The sequence below is a fragment of the Lontra canadensis genome, unplaced genomic scaffold, assembly GCF_010015895.1.
Source record: "Lontra canadensis isolate GAN:19392208 unplaced genomic scaffold, GSC_riverotter_1.0 scaffold33, whole genome shotgun sequence".
NCBI lineage: Eukaryota > Metazoa > Chordata > Mammalia > Carnivora > Mustelidae > Lontra > Lontra canadensis.
The window spans coordinates 13,898,211-13,917,248 of NW_022631027.1; the positions used below are offsets into that span (position 1 = coordinate 13,898,211).

The 19,038-nt window shown below is 38.0% G+C and overlaps 1 protein-coding gene across 1 annotated transcript in view; it reads right to left on the reverse strand.

Moving 5' to 3' along the window:
* Positions 1-18,412, reverse strand: part of DPH5 (diphthamide biosynthesis 5) — a 35,617-nt gene extending 17,205 nt beyond the window's left edge. The window contains exons 1-4 of the mRNA XM_032867231.1: positions 18,292-18,412; positions 17,902-18,059; positions 10,321-10,445; positions 1,802-1,910 (exon numbers count right to left, since the gene is read on the reverse strand). Coding sequence (XP_032723122.1) covers positions 1,802-1,910; positions 10,321-10,445; positions 17,902-18,036 — 369 coding nt within the window. The 5' untranslated portion in view covers positions 18,037-18,059; positions 18,292-18,412. The remainder of the gene's footprint in view (positions 1-1,801; positions 1,911-10,320; positions 10,446-17,901; positions 18,060-18,291) is intronic.
* Positions 18,413-19,038: the final 626 nt, after the last annotated feature.

Sequence of the window (19,038 nt, forward strand, 5' to 3'; positions counted from 1 at the left end):
AGAGAGATGGCAAATAGGCAGAGCAGCAGGCGGGGGTGGGGTGGGGTGGGAGCAGGCTCCCTGCTGAGCAGAGAGCGGGGCTCAATCCCAGGACCCTGAGATCATGACCTGAGCTGAAGGCTCAGTGGGTTAAGCCACCCAGATGCCCAGAAAGCTAAATTAAAACAACAACAACAACAAAACAAAACAAAACTATGTACCATGTGGACAGGATCTTAAGGGCTTATATGGAGACTGCCAATTCTCACAGTATACTTCCTCTCAAATACCTTCATCTATTTTAAACATGAGAACAATAACAATGCACTCCTCTACCAGTCTAGAGAATCAGGACAGGTTCACCCTAGTTTAGTTCTTGTCAGTCTGAATGATAGATATACACACGATGAAGACAAGGATCTTTTAAAAAATGTTATGCTTAAAAAGAAGCAAATGCCTCTAAATGGCAAGTTATGATAATTTAGACCAAAATATGATGGAAACAGGCTAGGTTAACTTTCCCTACCAGAAATAAAAATAAAACCAATATGAAAAAATATATATAACCCATTAGCTTAAGGATTATTATACACCTTTGTCTATCACAAGATTAATTCATTCCTTTTTTTCCTTTTTCAAGGCAACCATCAGTTCTTGAAAAGTACACTGTCTACAAAAAAGAATACTAGACTGAGAATCAAGAAACTCCATTTACTTACTCCAATACAGAAATGTTCAGAAGGGCTTTAAAGTGTAAAGCAGACTTTGACTGGAAAGGTTTTTGACAGTACGCATTTTATCAGAAGACAAAAGAGATAGCAAAATTTTTTGCCAATTTCAATGTAATAACTAAGAGCAAGTGGTGAATACTAAAAGGTGAATCATTTATACCTTTTCTCTGATTCTTCAGAACCAAAGGCAGTATTTCTGAGATGACTGGCCAGGATGTCAATTAAATTGAGATACTCTTCCTAGGTAACGCAGAAAATACAGAAACCTCTAAAGCTGTAGAGACAGCACTGGTGTCCGATGCTAATGTATCTTCTTGCTGTAAATATCTATTTTAAATTATGCATTCCAGGAAGACATATTGAGGAATACCTCGTTTCACAGATTCTAGGATGCACATTTTTTTTGTATTAAGATATATCTGAAATAGGAAGGTGTCCAACAAGCAGTTAAAACCAGTGTTGGCCATGAGCAGTCAGAGTTGTCACAGATCATATATAGATGAACATCAGAACACAAATATCAAACTTGGAAAACGAGTATCAGCGGCTTGGAAGAAAACCCTGGAAACTCTTTCAGCCCCCTGGAATCAAGACTGTTGGATTAAAATTAACCAACTTCACATAGCAATAATTACAAAGGTGGTTTAAAAGCCTAATATGACTGGCTTTTGGTTCTCCTACAGATTCTTTTAAGAAATGCTGTGTCACAAAGCTGTAGCCGGCACAGAAAATATTATAATACATGCTTCAGAAATGCAGAATAAGTTATTTGAGAGAATATGAAAAGGTTTTAGGAAAACTTAGCCAATTTAATTAAATTTCCCTGTTTTTATATGCAGAAGTTGGATATAAGATTAAAATTTTTCTGCAGCTAAATTTCAGTGGTCCATTCCAATGAGAAAAAAGATCTAAGTTATAGGAAAATAGTATAAAAAATTCAGTATTAAAAAATTTTGTACCCACTAATGTATTATATAAAATAATAACATCTTAAAATTCATGATATGTAACAAAATCTATCTGCAGTTTATAGTTTTCCAAAACATTTTTGCTAACTACTATTAAAAAAAACACCTTCTCTGTAGTATTACCTGTAAACCACAGCAGCCTACAGCATTCATTATGGAAGCATTGTGAATAACTCGGTAGGAGATTCCCAGTTTTGTTGCTCTCAGAATAAGATCACTGTGTGTGGTAGCCCTGTAGTGAGAAAAGATCAAGTTGGATGAAAGTAACCAACACTGACTTTTTAAGATGGTAAAAGTGTAGTATTTCATGAGTTCTAGTTGATCAAAGGGTTATGGGGGCTGCTTTTCCTCAATTTTCGGGCTTTCTGACAAGAAAAGCGTTAAGTCTCCACATGCCCATCATAAAGCTGAACTGCACTTGTTACACTCCTAAAGCAGCCTGGGCAGCTATAGAGAAAGGGAAGTTTCACTTGCTCTTTTGTCCCGTTAATACCTGCAGAGACATCTGTGGAATGTAAGCTCAGCAACTGAACTGAGCAGCAATTCTCAAACTTCTTAGTTTTAGGTCCCCTTTAAACTCTTAAAATGACTGCTCTGAGTTCTAAATTATGGCACAATTAGACCTACTCTTTGATTTCTACTCTATTTTGACGTTTTCTCTTTTGTGTTTTTTTTTTTTTTTTAAGATTTTTATTTATTTATTTGACAGAGAGAGATCACAAGTAGGCAGAGAGGCAGGCAGAGAGAGAGGAGGAAGCAGGCTCCCTGCTGAGCAGAGAGCCCGATGCGGGACTCGATCCCAGGACCCTGAGATCATGACCTGAGCCGAAGGCAGCGGCTTAACCCACTGAGCCACCCAGGCGCCCCTCTCTTTTGTGTTTTGAAATACAACAATGCAGATGGTACAGAACATTTCTGTAGCCTGTCATTCTTTGCCTGTATATTAGGGTTCCATCTGATATAATCATAGTTGGACTTTACATCCGTCTACCAGTGATTTTATTTATAACTGTTTTCAGTCTGGTTACTGTATATATAATTAGTGTGTGTGCATGTGTACATGTGTGAGTATCCTGCCTGTTGCCTTTCCTTTTTTGAGATAAATCTAATGGTTATAATTAGATAGACTGTGAGGAGAGAGAATATACATTAATATAAATATGGATACTGTGAAATGTAACCGCACATCAATTTAGAACTGCATTATTAAAGGCTTTTCCCCTTGATGAAAACTCTAGGCCCTGCTGGGGAAAACATTAGCATGTTTGAGAAACTACATATAAACCACCAGAACCTGTCAACTGGTCAATGCATACCAAGTAGGAAGATCAAGGGCTCTCACCCCATGAGGCAGTCAGGAACAGATTAGCAAACGCCCACCAGGGAAGTCTGTTTTTAATCACACATAAAATAAAAACTAGTATGAAAAACAATCATTAATTTGATTTAGAGTAAGCTTTTAAAAAATAATATAAACGCCAGTTATAAAAAATGTTTTTAATATCATCTTCAGACTTTTACTATTTAACATTAAGATTAAAGAGAACTGAATTAGTTACTTGCTGAGTTATCTGAATAGATGAGCAGAAAGAAAACCTGGTTTAAAATTGTATCTCTCTTTATCACAACTTCATTTAAAATGACCAGATGTGGTTGGTGTACTATGGAGATTTAATGACCTGGCAAAGTGATTTGATTTTGTGAAGCTGCCATAAATGTGATTAAGTAAGCCCCTCAGATTTCTGCTATGAAAAACTGGTATTTTATTACCATGATTACCCAAATTATATTGCTTCATGAAAAGAAAAAATTGGTTTGAAACACAGGCTTACACCATTATACTGGGCATTCCTTCTAGTCCGGCTTCATGAAATCGTTTCAGTTATGGTGACTGGAAAAGTACATGTGTGTAAAGACAGACTTACTACTATTTCTGGGCACACGGCTCTAGTCAAAATCGTGTGTATTTCTGTAAGTGTGTGTGTATACAGGCCCAGAGTGGAGCTCACTTAAAACTAAACAAACTTTATCTTATAATAACATTAGTTTGTAGATAAAGTATTGCCTTATTTGACAGTGCTACAGCTTATGATCTGAAAATTCACTAGTATTTGCAATAATACGGTGAAACTGATGTTCTCACAAACCACCAGAAGCACTAAAATTGGTACAGTCCCTTTTTTTTTTTTTTTTACGATCTGGTTCATTTATTTGAGAGACAAATATTATTTTATTTAAAAAAATTTATTTATTTGAGAGACAGAGCAGAGGGAGAGGGACAGAGTCCCTGCTGAGCATGCAGCCCAATGCAGGGCTTGATCCTGAGACCCTGAGATCATGACCTGAGCTGAAGTCAGATGCTTAACCAACTGAGTCACCCAGGCCCCCTGGTACAGTCCTTTTGAAAAGTAATTAAACAATATATGCTTGAAAATACCCAAATTCAAAACTTCTGATTTTCTGGGTATTATAAACTGATTTTGGAGAAAAAAAAAAAAAATCTAAAATGTGGGGAAGGGAGAATGGAAGGAGGGGGAAAGGATCATATATATTAATCCAAACATGGAAGCTTTACTTATATTGGAGAAATAAATGGACTAATAAGTAATAATGTTGACTTTTACTGGATTAATTACTAGATGCCAAATAGTGTTCAAATGCATTACATGGAATGGAAACAATCAAATCACCTACATAAAAGCACAAAGAAGACAAGTGAATAAAGATGTTTTTGTGAATGTGTATGCCATGAAGGAAAAGGTACACAGCATTATGGATAAAAAATTATGTGTTCAATGATTATAAAACACATATAGTTACAGAGGATTTAAAAAAAATTTATTTATTATTTGACAGAAAGAGACACAGCAAGAGAGGGAACACAAGCAGGGGGAGTGGGAGAGCGAGAAGCAGGCTTCCCGATGAGCAGGGAGCCCAGTGTGGGGCTTGATCCCAGGACCTGAGCTGAAGGCATATGCTTAACGACTGAGCCACCCAGGTGCCCTGTTACAGAGCATTTTAAAATAAGGAATGGAATAACAAAATGGAACCATCATTAAAATTTGTTTCATGATGATCCTGTTCAACTACTCTTTATGGGGATAGTAAGCTTAAGACTGTCATCTCTCACATGACTGGGTTGGATCTATTGATGTACTGTTTTTTTTTAAAGTCATTTATATTCTTTATGTGATTAATGTCTATATTTCTATCAATAACCTGGACAAAAGGGAAAAAGAACTACATCAACTGACTTAAATGACTTTCAATTACCTTCTTCAGGAATTTAAGAGTGGATAATGATGATGGTTACACTACTTAATGCCACTGAATTGCACACTTAAAAAGGACTAAAATGGTAAATATTATGTTATATAAACTATAATTTAAGATATGAGAATAAGGAATTTAAGTAATTTTCTCTTCTTTTTAAAGTTTTTATTCGGATACGTGGAAAGGGGCTTAAAAGTAAACAAATAATTTTTTATTGTTATATGTAAGGAAGAATTTCAATGCTTTGCTGCATTCTGTATTCTCTTCCTGGTTTATCCATTTAAGGCATACAAATCATAATTCCGACCTCAATTAAAATGTACATATTCCCTACCATACCGTCTCCCAAGTACTATATCCCAACAACTGTTTCTCAATAGTAATCCAGTGAGTAAATGAAAAATAATTGTAGGACAATAATTACTACACAACTCTGAATATAAGATTTTACATGATTAGTCAATGACATAGAGCAAATTAATTGTCTAGGAGTTTAAAAAAAAGGAAAAGAAAAGAAAGAAAAGGCACTCGCTTCTGAATAAATAATGGAGGATTCATGGAAGAGGTAGCATCTGAACAGGGTCTTAATCTATTTTACTGAGTAGAAACTGGGGAGGATTAGAGTTAACATGTTGTATGGTATACTTGAAAGTTGTTAAGAGAGTAGATCCTAAGATTGCTCATGACAAGAAAAAAAATAGTTTTTTTCTTTCTTTTTTTTTTTTAATTTTGTTTATTTATTTGACAGATCACAAGTAGGCAGAGAGTCAGGCAGAGAGAGAGGGGGGAAGCAGGCTCCCCGCTGAGCAGAGAGCCCAATGTGGGGCTCCATCCCAGGACCCTGGGATCATGACCTAAGCCGAAGGCAGAGGCTTTAACCCACTAAGCCACCCAGGCAACCCTCCTTCTTTTTTTTGTATGATGGATGTTATAAGTCATAAATTTACTGAGGTAATCAATGATTTGACGTAAGTCAAATCATTTTGTTGTGTACCTTAAACTTACACAGTGCTGTATGTCAATTAAATCTCAATGAAATTGGGAATAAAAGAAACAAACTGGTAAGAAAAGTCTATTTTAAGAAAAAAGTAGAGCAAAGACATGGAGGATGGATATTGCAAAAACATTTATGAAAGGGCAAAGAAGTAATCTGGGCTCTACCATATTTAAAAAGAACAGTAGCCAAAGGAGAAAGGAGATAGACTGTTAAAAGATTTAGGCCATGGAAAGTCACTTAAGGTTTTGGAGCAGGGTAGTAACATCACTGAGGCACTTCTGGTAGGCCTCAATTCTTCATTTATGTGGAATTCTCCCCTTCCCCCTCCCACCCCGCTGACCTCCTCTACAATTTCTACCTACAGAATTCTACCCATACCCAGCTCAAGCACCAACTCCCCCATAAAGCCACCAATGAAAAACTCCAAACTCTATGCCTTTAAATTTACACTTTTCTATCCTCATCCTTGACCCAACCTTTCAGCAGTGTATCAGAGTTAACCATTCCTTCCTCTCTAAAGTCTTCTCTTTTCTTGACTTCTATGATAACACATTCTCTTGATTTTCTTCCTCTTTTGGCTCTTGACAGACTACAAAATGCAAGTCTCCTAAGGATTGATCACCTTCTCTTCCCTTTGTTCTTTCCTACTGATTTCATTCATTTCTCTGGCTTTAAACACCCTCTCTCTCCCTCTCCCCTGATATTTACTCATAACTTCAAAAACCACATATCCCGGGTAATGCCTCCCTTGAGCTCTAGCAGCAGATATCAAATTGTCTGCAAGACATCTCAAATTTAAAAATTTCCAGAACCAATTCTTGTCTTCTGCAATTATTTTCCCTACAAGTTTTCACCATTTCAAGAACTGGCACCAACAACTACTCAGTTCCTAAAGCTGGAATTCTGGAAAACTTGCTTCTTTCCTCTTCCTCATCTATTACTTACACACTGGCATTCTTCCTTCTCAACTTTTCCACTTAGCCTTTTTCTCTCCTCTACCAAAGCCACCCTGCCTCCCTAAAATGCACTCAGTGAAAGCAGTCAGAGTGATCATTTAAGAATGTCAATCGGATTGTGATTTTTTTCCTGCTTAAAATCCTTCAAAGACTGACCAGAGTACTTCATCTTTTTTTTTCTTTTTTTAAGATTTTATTTATTTGCAGAGTACACACACATAAGCAGAAAGAGGGACAGGCAGAGGGAGAAGCAGGCTTCCCCCTGAGCAAGGAGCCCGATGCAGGACTTGATCTCAAGACCCTGGGATCATGACCAGAGCCAAAGGCAGACACTTAACCGACTAGAGCCACCTAAGTGTCCCTACCAGAGTACTTCAAACAAAATTCCTACCCCCTCCAAGGTCTTACATGATCTGGGTCCCACCTACCTCTTGAACTTCTCACTCCCTCTCCCAGGCCCTCTCCCTGTGCTCTTCCAGATCCTCGAATACAATCTTGTAGTTCCCTCTGCTTACAGTGCTCTTGCCTTCTGCTATGCCTTTTATTTTTCAGATACCTACTTAAATTACCCCAACAAAAAAGATTTCCCATATGACCCCACTGAAATTAGCCTATTCCTGTTAGTCCTTATTTTTTCCCTTACAGGCCTACCAAAATTTTAAATTTGTTATTTCCTCTTTGATTGATGTGGACCTCCTCTACTAAAATATAAACCCCATGTTTTATCATCTAACATACATCCAGCACGTCAGAGTTCCTGTTGTGAGATAGATGTTTCAAAGATATTTGTTGAATGGACAATGTCAGTCCAAGATATGCCTGGTCTTCTCTTGTGACCCCCAAGCAAAATATTAAACAACTCTTTCCCTTATTATTTAATTGATATCTACTATATTGTAAAGTAAGCTAGAGATAAAGTGTGAAGGACAGCCTACAAACCTAGAGTAGATGTACACATTTATAAAAAAAAATACATTGTGATGCAATGTATGAAAACACATGAATGAAGTGTCAGCAGTTAGGAAATAACTTCTGATCCGGGTAATAAATGACTGCATCACTGAGAATGTGGTATTTGAGTTAGGCTTCAAAAGATGGCTGGACTTCTGACAATCAGATATAGAGCAAAGGGCACTACAGATGAAGGAAAGAGTTTGAACAGATGTATAGAATGAGAAAGCAGATGATCAGGGAAGGAAGCTGGTTGGCATGAGTGTGGGCTATAGGACAAGAAGGACAGGCAGAAGGGAAGGTTGGACAGTATTTTTCATATCTGGCCAATGGATGGAGTTAGTAACTCTCATTTTGAGCTCAAATAAGATTTCCAAATTGTAGTTTCAAAATATAAATTTAACCACAACATGGGTCTACATCGGGACCAGGCAATACGCTACTGTATTGAACTGGGAATAAAACGATATAAATATTGGGGCTGGAAACTGAGTTAATAATTAGTCATGTCTACATGATGAAGCCTCCATAAAAATCCTTGAACTATGGCATTCAAAGAGCATCTGGGTTGGTGAACACATCTATGTGCCGGGAGGATGGCCCATTTCAACTCCAGGACAGAAGCTCCCATGCTTGGGACTCTTCTCTCTTCATGTACCTCTTCATCTGGTTGTTCCTCTATAGCCTTTATCATATCCCTTATTATATCACAAACCAATAATTGTAAGGAAAAATAAAAGGAAACTCAAAAGCAGTGCTTCTCATACTAGTGAAAAGCTAATACTTTCTAAGTTCTAAATTGTCATGAAAAAATAGTTCTGTAAAATGCAATCAAAATTAGTGATTAGAAAAATAAAATATGGGGCACCTGGGTGGCTCAGTGGTTTAAAGCCTTTGTCTTCAGCTCAGGTCATGATCTCAGAGTCCTGGGATCGAGCCCCACATTGGGCTCTCTGCTCAGCAGGGAGCCTGCTTCCCCCTCTCTCTGCCTGCCTTTCTGCCTACTTGTGATCTCTCTGTCAAATAAGTAAATAAAAAATCTTTGAAAAAAAAAAAAAAATATATGGGACTTTGGCCAGAATCCAGTGCAATAAGAAAACCCTAAAAGAGTTTCAAGACATTTAATATACAGGTTTTTTTCATTACCTTTTACTATTTTGTGGCTTAAAAAAAGAAAAGAAAAAAAGCACTCCTGGGTGGCTCAGTGGGTTAAGCATCTGACTTCAACTCAGGTCATGATCCCAGGGTTCTAGGATGGAGCCCCACACTGGGCTGTATGCTCAGTGGGGAGCTTACTTCTCCTTCTCCCTCTGCTTGTTGCTCTCCCTGCTTGTGCTCTCTCTTTCTTCCTCTCTGTCAAATAAATAAATAAAAATCTTGAAAAAAAAAAAAAAGGAAAATAGGTACTGCTAATTTGGAGGAAGACTTACTTTTACAGAAAACAATGTCAGAGGCTAAAACAATTTGGACATTTTAAAATATGTGATTGCACAATGTCATTTGCAACCAAGTATAATAATGAAACACAGGGAGAGGGTGGTGGGGTTATGGACATTGGCGGGGGGGAGGTGTGTGTGTGCTGTGGTGAGTGCTGTGAAGTGTGTAAACCTGGCGATTCGCAGACCTGTACCCCTGGGGCTAAAAATACATTATATGTTTATAAAAAAATAAAAAAGTTAAAGAAAAAAATAATGTAACACCATCTCTGGCACACCACATTGATGTAAATTACTTTTTTTTGACAGACACATGAACATGTAACTCCATTCTTTTGAAAAACATCCTTGGTGGCAAATTCATAGTGATTTAATTGTCCTTATGTTCCTTAAATCTGTGACATAAATCTTGGGTCACCAGCTGGAAACAAAGAACTCCTATGTTTGGCTTGACATTAGAGATTGATGATGCTTAACTAGACAAGTAGAAACCCATCTTTTTAGTAACAGGGACGAAAAGAGCTCCCAAGGGATATAAGAAATTGAAATTTGAAGCTGGACAGATTTTAAATTCAAGGCAAGTGACAATACTGCTAAATATGAGGTGATTAAAAAAAAGGGGGAAAAAAAGCCTAAGAAAAAAGTAGAAGATGTTTGTGATTTACCTGCAAAATAAATGGTACATATGACTCTTGATAATATAATACACTAATTAATAATGACATAGTAAAGTTGTTTGATGCCCTAAGTTACCTTCTAAAGGAACAGCAGGAACAATGATACACACTTTAGAAATGACACTAACCAACCCACGTAAGTGATACATATGATGACATCCTTATCAAGCAGATTTTCTTCATGAAGCTCAAAGATAATTAAAGTTAATGCAATTTTAGAACCTAGATAAACACAGTCCTTTGCGAGGACCTGGCAAGTAAAAGGTTTTAAATATAACAGAGTAATTCTTACTGATTTTTTTTTTTTTAAAAAGCAAATACATTAAAACTCAAAATAGCTGCTTTGACTTACCCAAGCGGATCACCAGCCACAAGGAGCGCAACATCACAGGCGCCGGCATCCTTTAAAATGTTATCAGCGTCTTGTTCCACTTCTTCTCGATCAGCAAGAATCAATTTTCTTCCATAAAACTCTTCCTACAGATTTAAGTTTAGTATCAAAATGAGACGGCAGGTGACCATTTCAACACATGTACGTACACGCACGCACGCACGCACACGCACGCATGCTATCAATCTTTGTCTGGGGCTGGTGCAAATCTTGGCAACCATCCAAACAGAGCATTGAATAGGACTCCTCAGTGAGCTAGCACTCTATATCACGCTGCAATTAAACTCTGTCTTTGGGGCTATCTTAATATCCCAAGAGGATGTAGACCTAACATCTGAGGCTTTCTGCATTTTAAATTTACCCCTAAATTTGAGTCTAATAGATCAGGCAGAACATTGTAGAATGAACAGAGAACGAGCATGCGTGAGCTTTATTTCAGAAACAGAATAATACGGAATATGTTAAATAATAATTATAAACATACATGGTAATTTAGGTTTTATTAAATTTTCCATAGGAAAACCTACAGGACCCTGGTTAAAATAAAAGGTAAATTCAATAAGAAAAAACAGAAAATTAAGATTTAGTTACCTACAAAAGCAGCAAACATTGCTATATAATTGCAGGAAAGATTAATTTAAAACTTTCAGATCCTGCTAAAAAGGCAGACTTGCAGAGGAAAGAAAAAAAATTCTAATTATAAAGGAAGGCTCTAGGATAAAGTGCTTTGTGAACCAATCCTGTTAAGTTCAACTCTAGAAAATAAACCCAGGAGGCTGACCTTAACTGGAGTGTCAGCATGTAAGTAGAGAGAGTGAACTAGTGTGCTAATGGTCATGTGGTAGTGGTTACAAATGATTATGCAAGGTCATGAATCTTATTAACTGATTTCCTGTGGAGTATTATGTAATTCAAATATAGTAAAAGTGAATGCATAGACAAATACTATTTCTTACATGCTGAGAAGTCTGTTTGAGTTATAAGGATTATATCAGATGTCAAACATTACAAGGATTGCTGTACTCAATAATACCTGTCAAGCAAAAGAGTAAATAAACAAATGTCTAAGCATTTGAAGATAAAGGTCATAGTACAAACTCTGATAATTATTGTCTAATACTTAACTAGAATCGGTCCCTAAAATGTGAAAAAAAAAGATCCCTTCCCTTTTTCTGCATATCTTCTCAGAGATAATGCTCTAGAAGTTCCCAATGACAACAATGTTTGATGAAAAATATTCTCCTTATTTTCACTTTTACCATGTTATTTTTTCTTAATCATGAATTTATATATAACTTACTTCAATTTCATGAGCCCAGAAAACTTCTTAGTGGTAGAACATTTATATTCACATATATCTAAGAAGACACATATGATTACTGAAAATTGAAGGAAATGATTATTTTTTCCTGAACAAACATTAAGATCAAAAGGCACATGCTACTAGCTTAATGCTAGCAGTAATCCTAAATCCTATCCAATATTTTATAAATGATTTAACAAAAAAGCCCCATTCTCAAGACTTCTATCATATATCTCTCCATATTTATCACTTATCCTACCTAAGAAACATTTCATCATTTAATTGAAACACGTTTATTTAAAAAAAAATTATCCACATATGCACACCTGTGCACACACACCCAAACACTCCAGTATAACAAAATGGCTGATCCTCCTGGGGAGGGGGGATGTTAAAAAGAAAAGAAAGAGCACAACCAGTAAGAAACCTGGTATTACATTCTTTTTAATTTATCTACCTGGTTATTTATTCATTCACTCACTCGAAGAAAAATTTTTTTTTTTAAGATTTTATTTATTTATTTGACAGACAGAGATCACAAGCAGGCAGAGAGGCAGGCAGAGAGAGAGGGGGAATCAGGCTCCCAGCCGAGCAGAGAGCCTGATGTGGGGCTCGACCGCAGGACCCTGAGATCATGACCTAAGCTGAAGGCAGAGGCTTTAACCCACTGAGCCACCCAGGTGCCCCATCGAAGAACATTTCTTGTGCACAACCTCCACACCAAATTCTAGGCCTGATGTTGGGAAACAGTGGTGAATAAGACATATGTGTCCCCTGTCCTGTGGCTTATAATGTTTAGTGGGGAGTTACCTACCACATCATTAAGTGCTATAAGAGCATGGAACCTAGTAAGAGTCAAGGAAGGGGGGGGGGTTAAAAAAGGGCAGTATTATTTAACAAATAATTTTACATTTATATATTATTCAATGACTGATTAGACAGTTTTTGTACAGTATCACCCCTCATCTTCTCCACTCATGAAAATCAAGGCAAAACTCAAAATTCATTCCTGCTTTAGGGTGACAGGTTTTATGAGGAGGACAGGGTAAAAATTCAAAATTAAAATTGCTTTTGGGTATTTCTGGAAGGATACATAAGCAATTAGCAATAACTGCCTCCAGGAAGGAGAACAAGGATAGAAATCTTTCAATGTATATACCATTTTGTATCTTTTAAATTTTATGCCATTTAAGGTATTAACTAGTTTGAAAAAAAGCTAGAAAAGTAGAGGCTAGAAGTAGGATACCTAAACAAGAAAACAAAACCCAAAGAAAACCCCAAACACTCTAACACTGAAAGAAGGAACAGAGAAATAAGGGCTTACGAAAGGGACTGAAAAAAATTGGAAAAGTACAAGTAAAACCAAGAGAAAGTAATGTCATAAAAGCCAGTTTCAAATAGTGATCAACTATGTCAGAAGTAAAACAAGAAGTGAAAACTATCCTGTGGCATTCTCAGCTACTAAATAATTGTTCAACAGAAATATTTCAGAGGAACGGAAGTAAACTTGCAGGAGTCTGAGACATGAGTGAAGTAGGGACAAGAAAAGTATACCGCTTCTTCAAAGGGCTTTGGATAAAGAGACAGTAACAATAATAACTATGGAGAAGAGATGTTGAAAAGGGGAGAGATTTCAGAATGAACAAAATCTGAATATGGTTTTAAGCTGAGGGGAGAAGGATGTTAATATATATCAAACATAACAAAGAAAGAGTAATTGATGGGAATAAGGTTTCAGAGGGAGGAAGAGGTTTGGAAAAAACACACCTAGTAGAATTGTCTTCAACACACTGAGAACCTCATCTAACAAGTCATTTTCTAAGACTTGGGGTAAGACAGATTCAGATTTAAGGGAAGGACAAATGGGAAGTTAATAAAGGTCACAGATGATTGCCTCAGTTTTCTCAGTGGCAAGTCTGTCTCTCCACTCTCAAGCCACAGCAGCTGGATAGGAGGACAAGGAAGCAGAGTGAGCTGGTATCCAGATGAAGTAGATTAGGAAGGAAAGAGAGGGAAATGATACACTGGAAGAAAAGGAAATTATTTTCGTGATGCCCAAGAACAAGTATAGCGAATTATTGTGCTTATCTCCTCCATGCTTTTGCTCACAATTATTTTTTTCTTTAGTAAGGAATACTCTTTTTCTTCCCTTTACCAAATCTTATCCATAGTAACTATCTCTTTTTCTTCCCTTTACCAAGTCTTATCTATACTAACAAAATTTTAATACATCTACATTAGATCACTCTGGGTCAGGCATAGTTCTAAGAACTTATGCATATGAATTCATTTAATCTTCACCACAATCTATGAGACAGTCCCTATTTTTATCTCTGTTTAAGAAATAAGAAAAAGAACACAAAGTTAAGTGATTGCCCAAGGTCACAGAACCTTGGTTGACTGCAAAACTTTACATGTACTACAGATTAGGCACAGGGGTGGCTGGCTGGCTCAATTGGTAAAGCATGCAACTCTTGATCTCAGAGTCATGGGGCTTGTGAGTTCAAGCCCCACGCTGGATGTGGAGCCTACTTAAAAAAAAAAAAACAAAAGACAGGGGTGCCTGGCTGGCTCAGTGGGTTAAGCCTCTGCCTTTAGCTCAGGTCATGATCTGAGGGTTCTGGGAACGAGCCCCACATCAGGCTCTCTGCTCAGCAAAGAGCCTGCTTCCCGCACCCCCTGCCTGCCTCTCTGCCTACTTATGATCGCTGTCAAATAAATAAATCTTAAAAAAAAAAAAAAGGCAAAAGACCAACCTCATTTGGTTTATGAGGAACTGACAGGCAGAGCTTAGTGATCGCCTCTGCTTTCTGCATGATAGCTACAGCCCCAAGGTTAGCCCCTTTCGGCCAAAGCAGCTTCATCTATTTACCCTACTGAGCTGTATAAATATTAGCATTTTCTATCTAGACATGAAAATGAAAGAAATGAAACAAAAAGACTGGGATGCATTATTTTAAGAGACAGCTCAAATACTATCTATTCCATAGTATTCTCTGACCACCACAACCTAAAGTGATCTTCTTATATGTATTTCAATTGGAATTAATAACCAGTAATTACTTAATACCTGAGACAGCTTCTATTTAATTCTTGAAAACAACACTGGCTTAAATAAGATCATCTAAGTTCTTCCCAGCAATATAATTTTACAGTTTCTTCTTCCCACTGTTGTCATGAATTGTATTTAAATCTCCCATTATTAAGTTTCCTGAGTATAATACAGATGAATCATGAACTACTTGAGAACAAAGACCATAGCTTATGCCTCTTTGTATAAGGCACTACAGGTATATTACACCAAATGGCACATAAAATTATAATTTATTCACAGAAAGTGCCTCAAAATTCAAAGTGTATACACTAAACCTCTTTGCTGGATTCATAGTCTCTAGTTTAATTAACTTTTGAATAATACAGAACATATAAATAATACTACCTATTTGGCAATTTGAAAACAACAGCTTTCAATGTAAGAAAAGATAAATTACAGACTTTTTTTTTAAAAGATTTACTTAATTATTTGAGGGTGCCTAGGTGGCTCAGTCAGTTAAGCATCTGTCTTTGGCTTGGGTCATGATCCCAGGGTCCTGGGATTAAGTCCCACATCATGGGGCTCCCTGCTCAGCAGGGAGTCTGCTCCTCCTTCTCCCTCTGCCCCTCCCCTGGTTGTGCTCTCTCTTGCTCAGTCTCTCTCTCAAATAAATAAAATCTTAAAAAAAAAAAAACCATAAAAAATAAAGATTTATTTATTTATTTGAGAGAGAGAAAGAGATATAGCATAGGAGGGTTGGGAGGGGGCAGAGGGAGAGAATCTTCAAGCAGACTCTCCATGGAGTGCAAAGCATGACTGGGGTTCCATCTCAGGACCTATGAGCTCATGACCTGAGCTAAAACCAAGAGTCTGACGCTTAACCAACTGAGCCACCCAGGTGCCCAAAATTCAAGATTTCTTCAGCAACATCCATGTATGCCATTTATAAAATACTATTTTGTGTGACTATTGATAAAAGCAAGCACATATTCATGAGGAAAACAGACTTTTCCAATCTTTTTCATCTGCTACACAATAATTATCTAGTTATTGAGACCAGATTGTAAATATAGGTATGAACAAATAACAATTTTTAAAAATCAATTTCTTTTTTAAAAAAGGTGGACATGAAAGGAAATAAAGTCACTGAAGAGAAAGTGGCTCTGAGATTTTACTTGGCAATAAAAGGCATGAATTTATTTATACCTTACTTTATTCCAGATAAGAGTCATTAAAGGTGGCTGATGTTGCACAGCCAGTTGCTCAGGGAAAAACATGAACTAAGGACTTGGAGGAAGTTACGAAGAGCAGACCAATGGAACTTTGTGATACACAAAGCATTTTGCTTGAATCCTACCTTCTCTCGGGACATTCTCTGAAATCACTATTTTGTAAAGCTATTATCCATCCTGGAGTATAGACAGACATTCTATGGTATAAATGTTAAAAGTGGTGCTTCTCAACTCAGGACTGTCTTGGCTTATATTCTGTCTCTATCACTTATTGTCTGTATGACCTTGGGCAAGTTTCTCTGTGCCTGTAAAATGTGAGCAGTAGTTACAGAGTGGTAATCCTGTTCTACATATAAAACACTTAGAACAGTGCATAGTAAGCCTTCTATAAATATTAGCACTTATTATTGTGGAGGAACAGATAGTCCAGCACCTTAACAAAGTACACATAAGTTACCTGTAGGTGAGGCTGGGCCCAGCCCCAACAATACGTTTTGGGGGAAAAAAAAAACCTGAAAAAATTGTAGCAACCAAAATTACCATTTAGCTAGCACTTAAAGTTTATAAAGCACTTTCAAATACATCATCTTAATAAAATCCTATATAACCCTCCAATTGGTTATTGTCTCCATTTTCACAAATGAAGCTACTGAGATTTAAAGAAATCTGAAAATGTCCATTAACAACTACCATTTCTCAACATTTCTGCTACAGGTACTACATTAAGAACCTATGAGGTAGGCATTATTATCCCCATTTCACAAAGTAAAAAAACTAAAGCTAAAGGACATGGTAACATGTAACAGAGAAGACAAAGTCAGGTCCAACTTTCCTCTATGCTATGCCGTGACACCTTATTCTATAGAAATGCTGACTTATTATCTGTCTCTATTCTCTTGGATGAATTTTAGTTCATTCTAGTTCTCCTTGATCACTGGTAAGAGAGGAATATTTATTATCTTGAACTGAGATACTTTGGTTCCAACCCAACAAATCAGAGTCAACAAATCAAAGCTGGCCATTAGACACAACTTCCACATTAGTGCATGGCCAATTCAAGTAGCAGTCTTTAATTCCTTAAGTTTTTTTTTTGTTTTTGTTTTTAACATTCCTTAAGATTTTTGAAGTAACTTGGGAGACGAGAATTCTCTGGGCTTGTGAATCTGAGAAAACGGAAAACCTGAAATTCTCTAGGTCACCTTTTTGTTCAGAAGCCTTGATAGACCAGCTAAAATCCTCTTCCTCCTCCTATAACATATCCATCACTCTCTTCATCTTAATTTACATTCTATTTGGAGTTTGACAATGAACCTGAACTACTTAACCCCTCCTTCAAAGTGTAGAGCCCTTAACAAGAGCAAGCTAAATGTATGATACATTAACAAATCCTAAGGTATTTATTAAGTTCCAGGCTCTCTCGCTCTCTCTCTCTCTCTCTCTCTATATATATATATAGAGAGAGAGAGAGAGAGAGAGAGAGTCTCATAGGAGACTATGTATATTAGCCTTACGGGCAGTCTTCTTAAAGTTAAGACCTCTCTGGATAGGGTACTGACAGAAAGGCGATTACCATTCCCTATGGAAATACTTCAAAGGCAGCAGCTTTCAGCTTGGTTTCTGAATATATAACCAACTCATTAAGGCTATGTCAGTACCTCATTAGCACTCAACTCAGAAAAAAATTTGACTATCTCATGAAATAAGGGACTTTGATAACTATCCCCAGGAGTGTAAAATAACTTTCTTATTTATTAGAGAAAGCCACAAAATTAGACTTGTAAAGTAAGACAAAGCACCCTTTCATTTTCCAAGTCACTTCGTTGTTGTATTATTCCCATTCCTGCGATCCTTAATGAGCAGGGATGTATTTTAAAGGATTTAAACAAGTAGACCTGAAAATTGGGTTCAGCTTGGAGTAATGAAAATCAGCTGTTAGCTTTCTTCCCAGGAACTGAAGAACCTTAACCACCTACCAGGACTTCCTTCCCTACAGTCAGGATTGAAGTATAGGCTTCTAGATACACTCGACTGCAGCGTCTTACAACTTCCAGGCCCTTGACTGTGATGTCCTTGGCATCGCCCAGGCCCAAGCCGATCAAATAAAGCATTTCAAAGTCCAGGGGGAGGAAGACTGCAGGACGAAGTGAACAAGAAAAACAAGCGTCAGCTACACGGAAGATACGTAAAATCTGGCGATGAACATGAAAATGAAAGCCAAAATAGCACAAGAAGGAACGGCAAGTCACAAACGAGGTCTGAGAACCTTACTTCACGCCTCTTAAATAAGGATTCTGAAATGAGTGTTTTAAAAGAACCCCATCCCCCTTTTTTCTCGTTACACCAAACTAAGAGCACTCAGTTACCCTCTAAAAACTGTAGTCGGGTCCCCAAACTGCTAACTGCAGCCTTTCCGAAAAACCAGCTACCGAACGGGCGGATTTGCGCAGAGCGAATACGCACGCCGCCGGCCTCACCTACGGTGCCGCAAAATGCGCCTTTACTGCACTTTACGACTAGCTGGTGGGGCGGGCAAGCCGGCCTCTGGGGGTGGGGGGGTGGGGATTAGGGAGAACTGGACCAGAAGTGACCCGCCGGCTGCTGGGGCGGGGAGGGAGCGGTGAGTTGGCCAAGGGAGTCCATCCAGAGCCCCGCAGCATGACCTCTGGCAAAGGACGAGGAGTACCCGAGATCCCCTTAGCCCGTGGCTTTACACGCCCCCATCCTAGGACAGGGTAAGTGCAGGAGCTCTTCGCCCGGGAGGAGCTGGCCCCGAGGTTGGCCGCGCTGTCCCTCGCCGTGCGCCTTTCCTCTTCCAGTCACACGAATGGGTGGCGGGTGGGAGGGACTTTTCTAATCTGCCCGGGTTTGCCCGAGTGCAGATATTTCCAACCTCGCCTTTGCATTCTGCTGTTGTTTAACCAGCTGCCTCCCTGGTGAGGTGTCAGTTTAGCAAATCTGGCCATCAGTGTGATCCTGATTTCCCAGCGGGGCGATGATGCTTGGGGTTTGCCCCCAACCCCAAGACCTCATTCCGGAGTGCCCCAAGGGGTGTGACTGGGATATGCCTCAGTCATCCTCATTGTCGGGAAGCCCAGACATTCCCCCCGCCC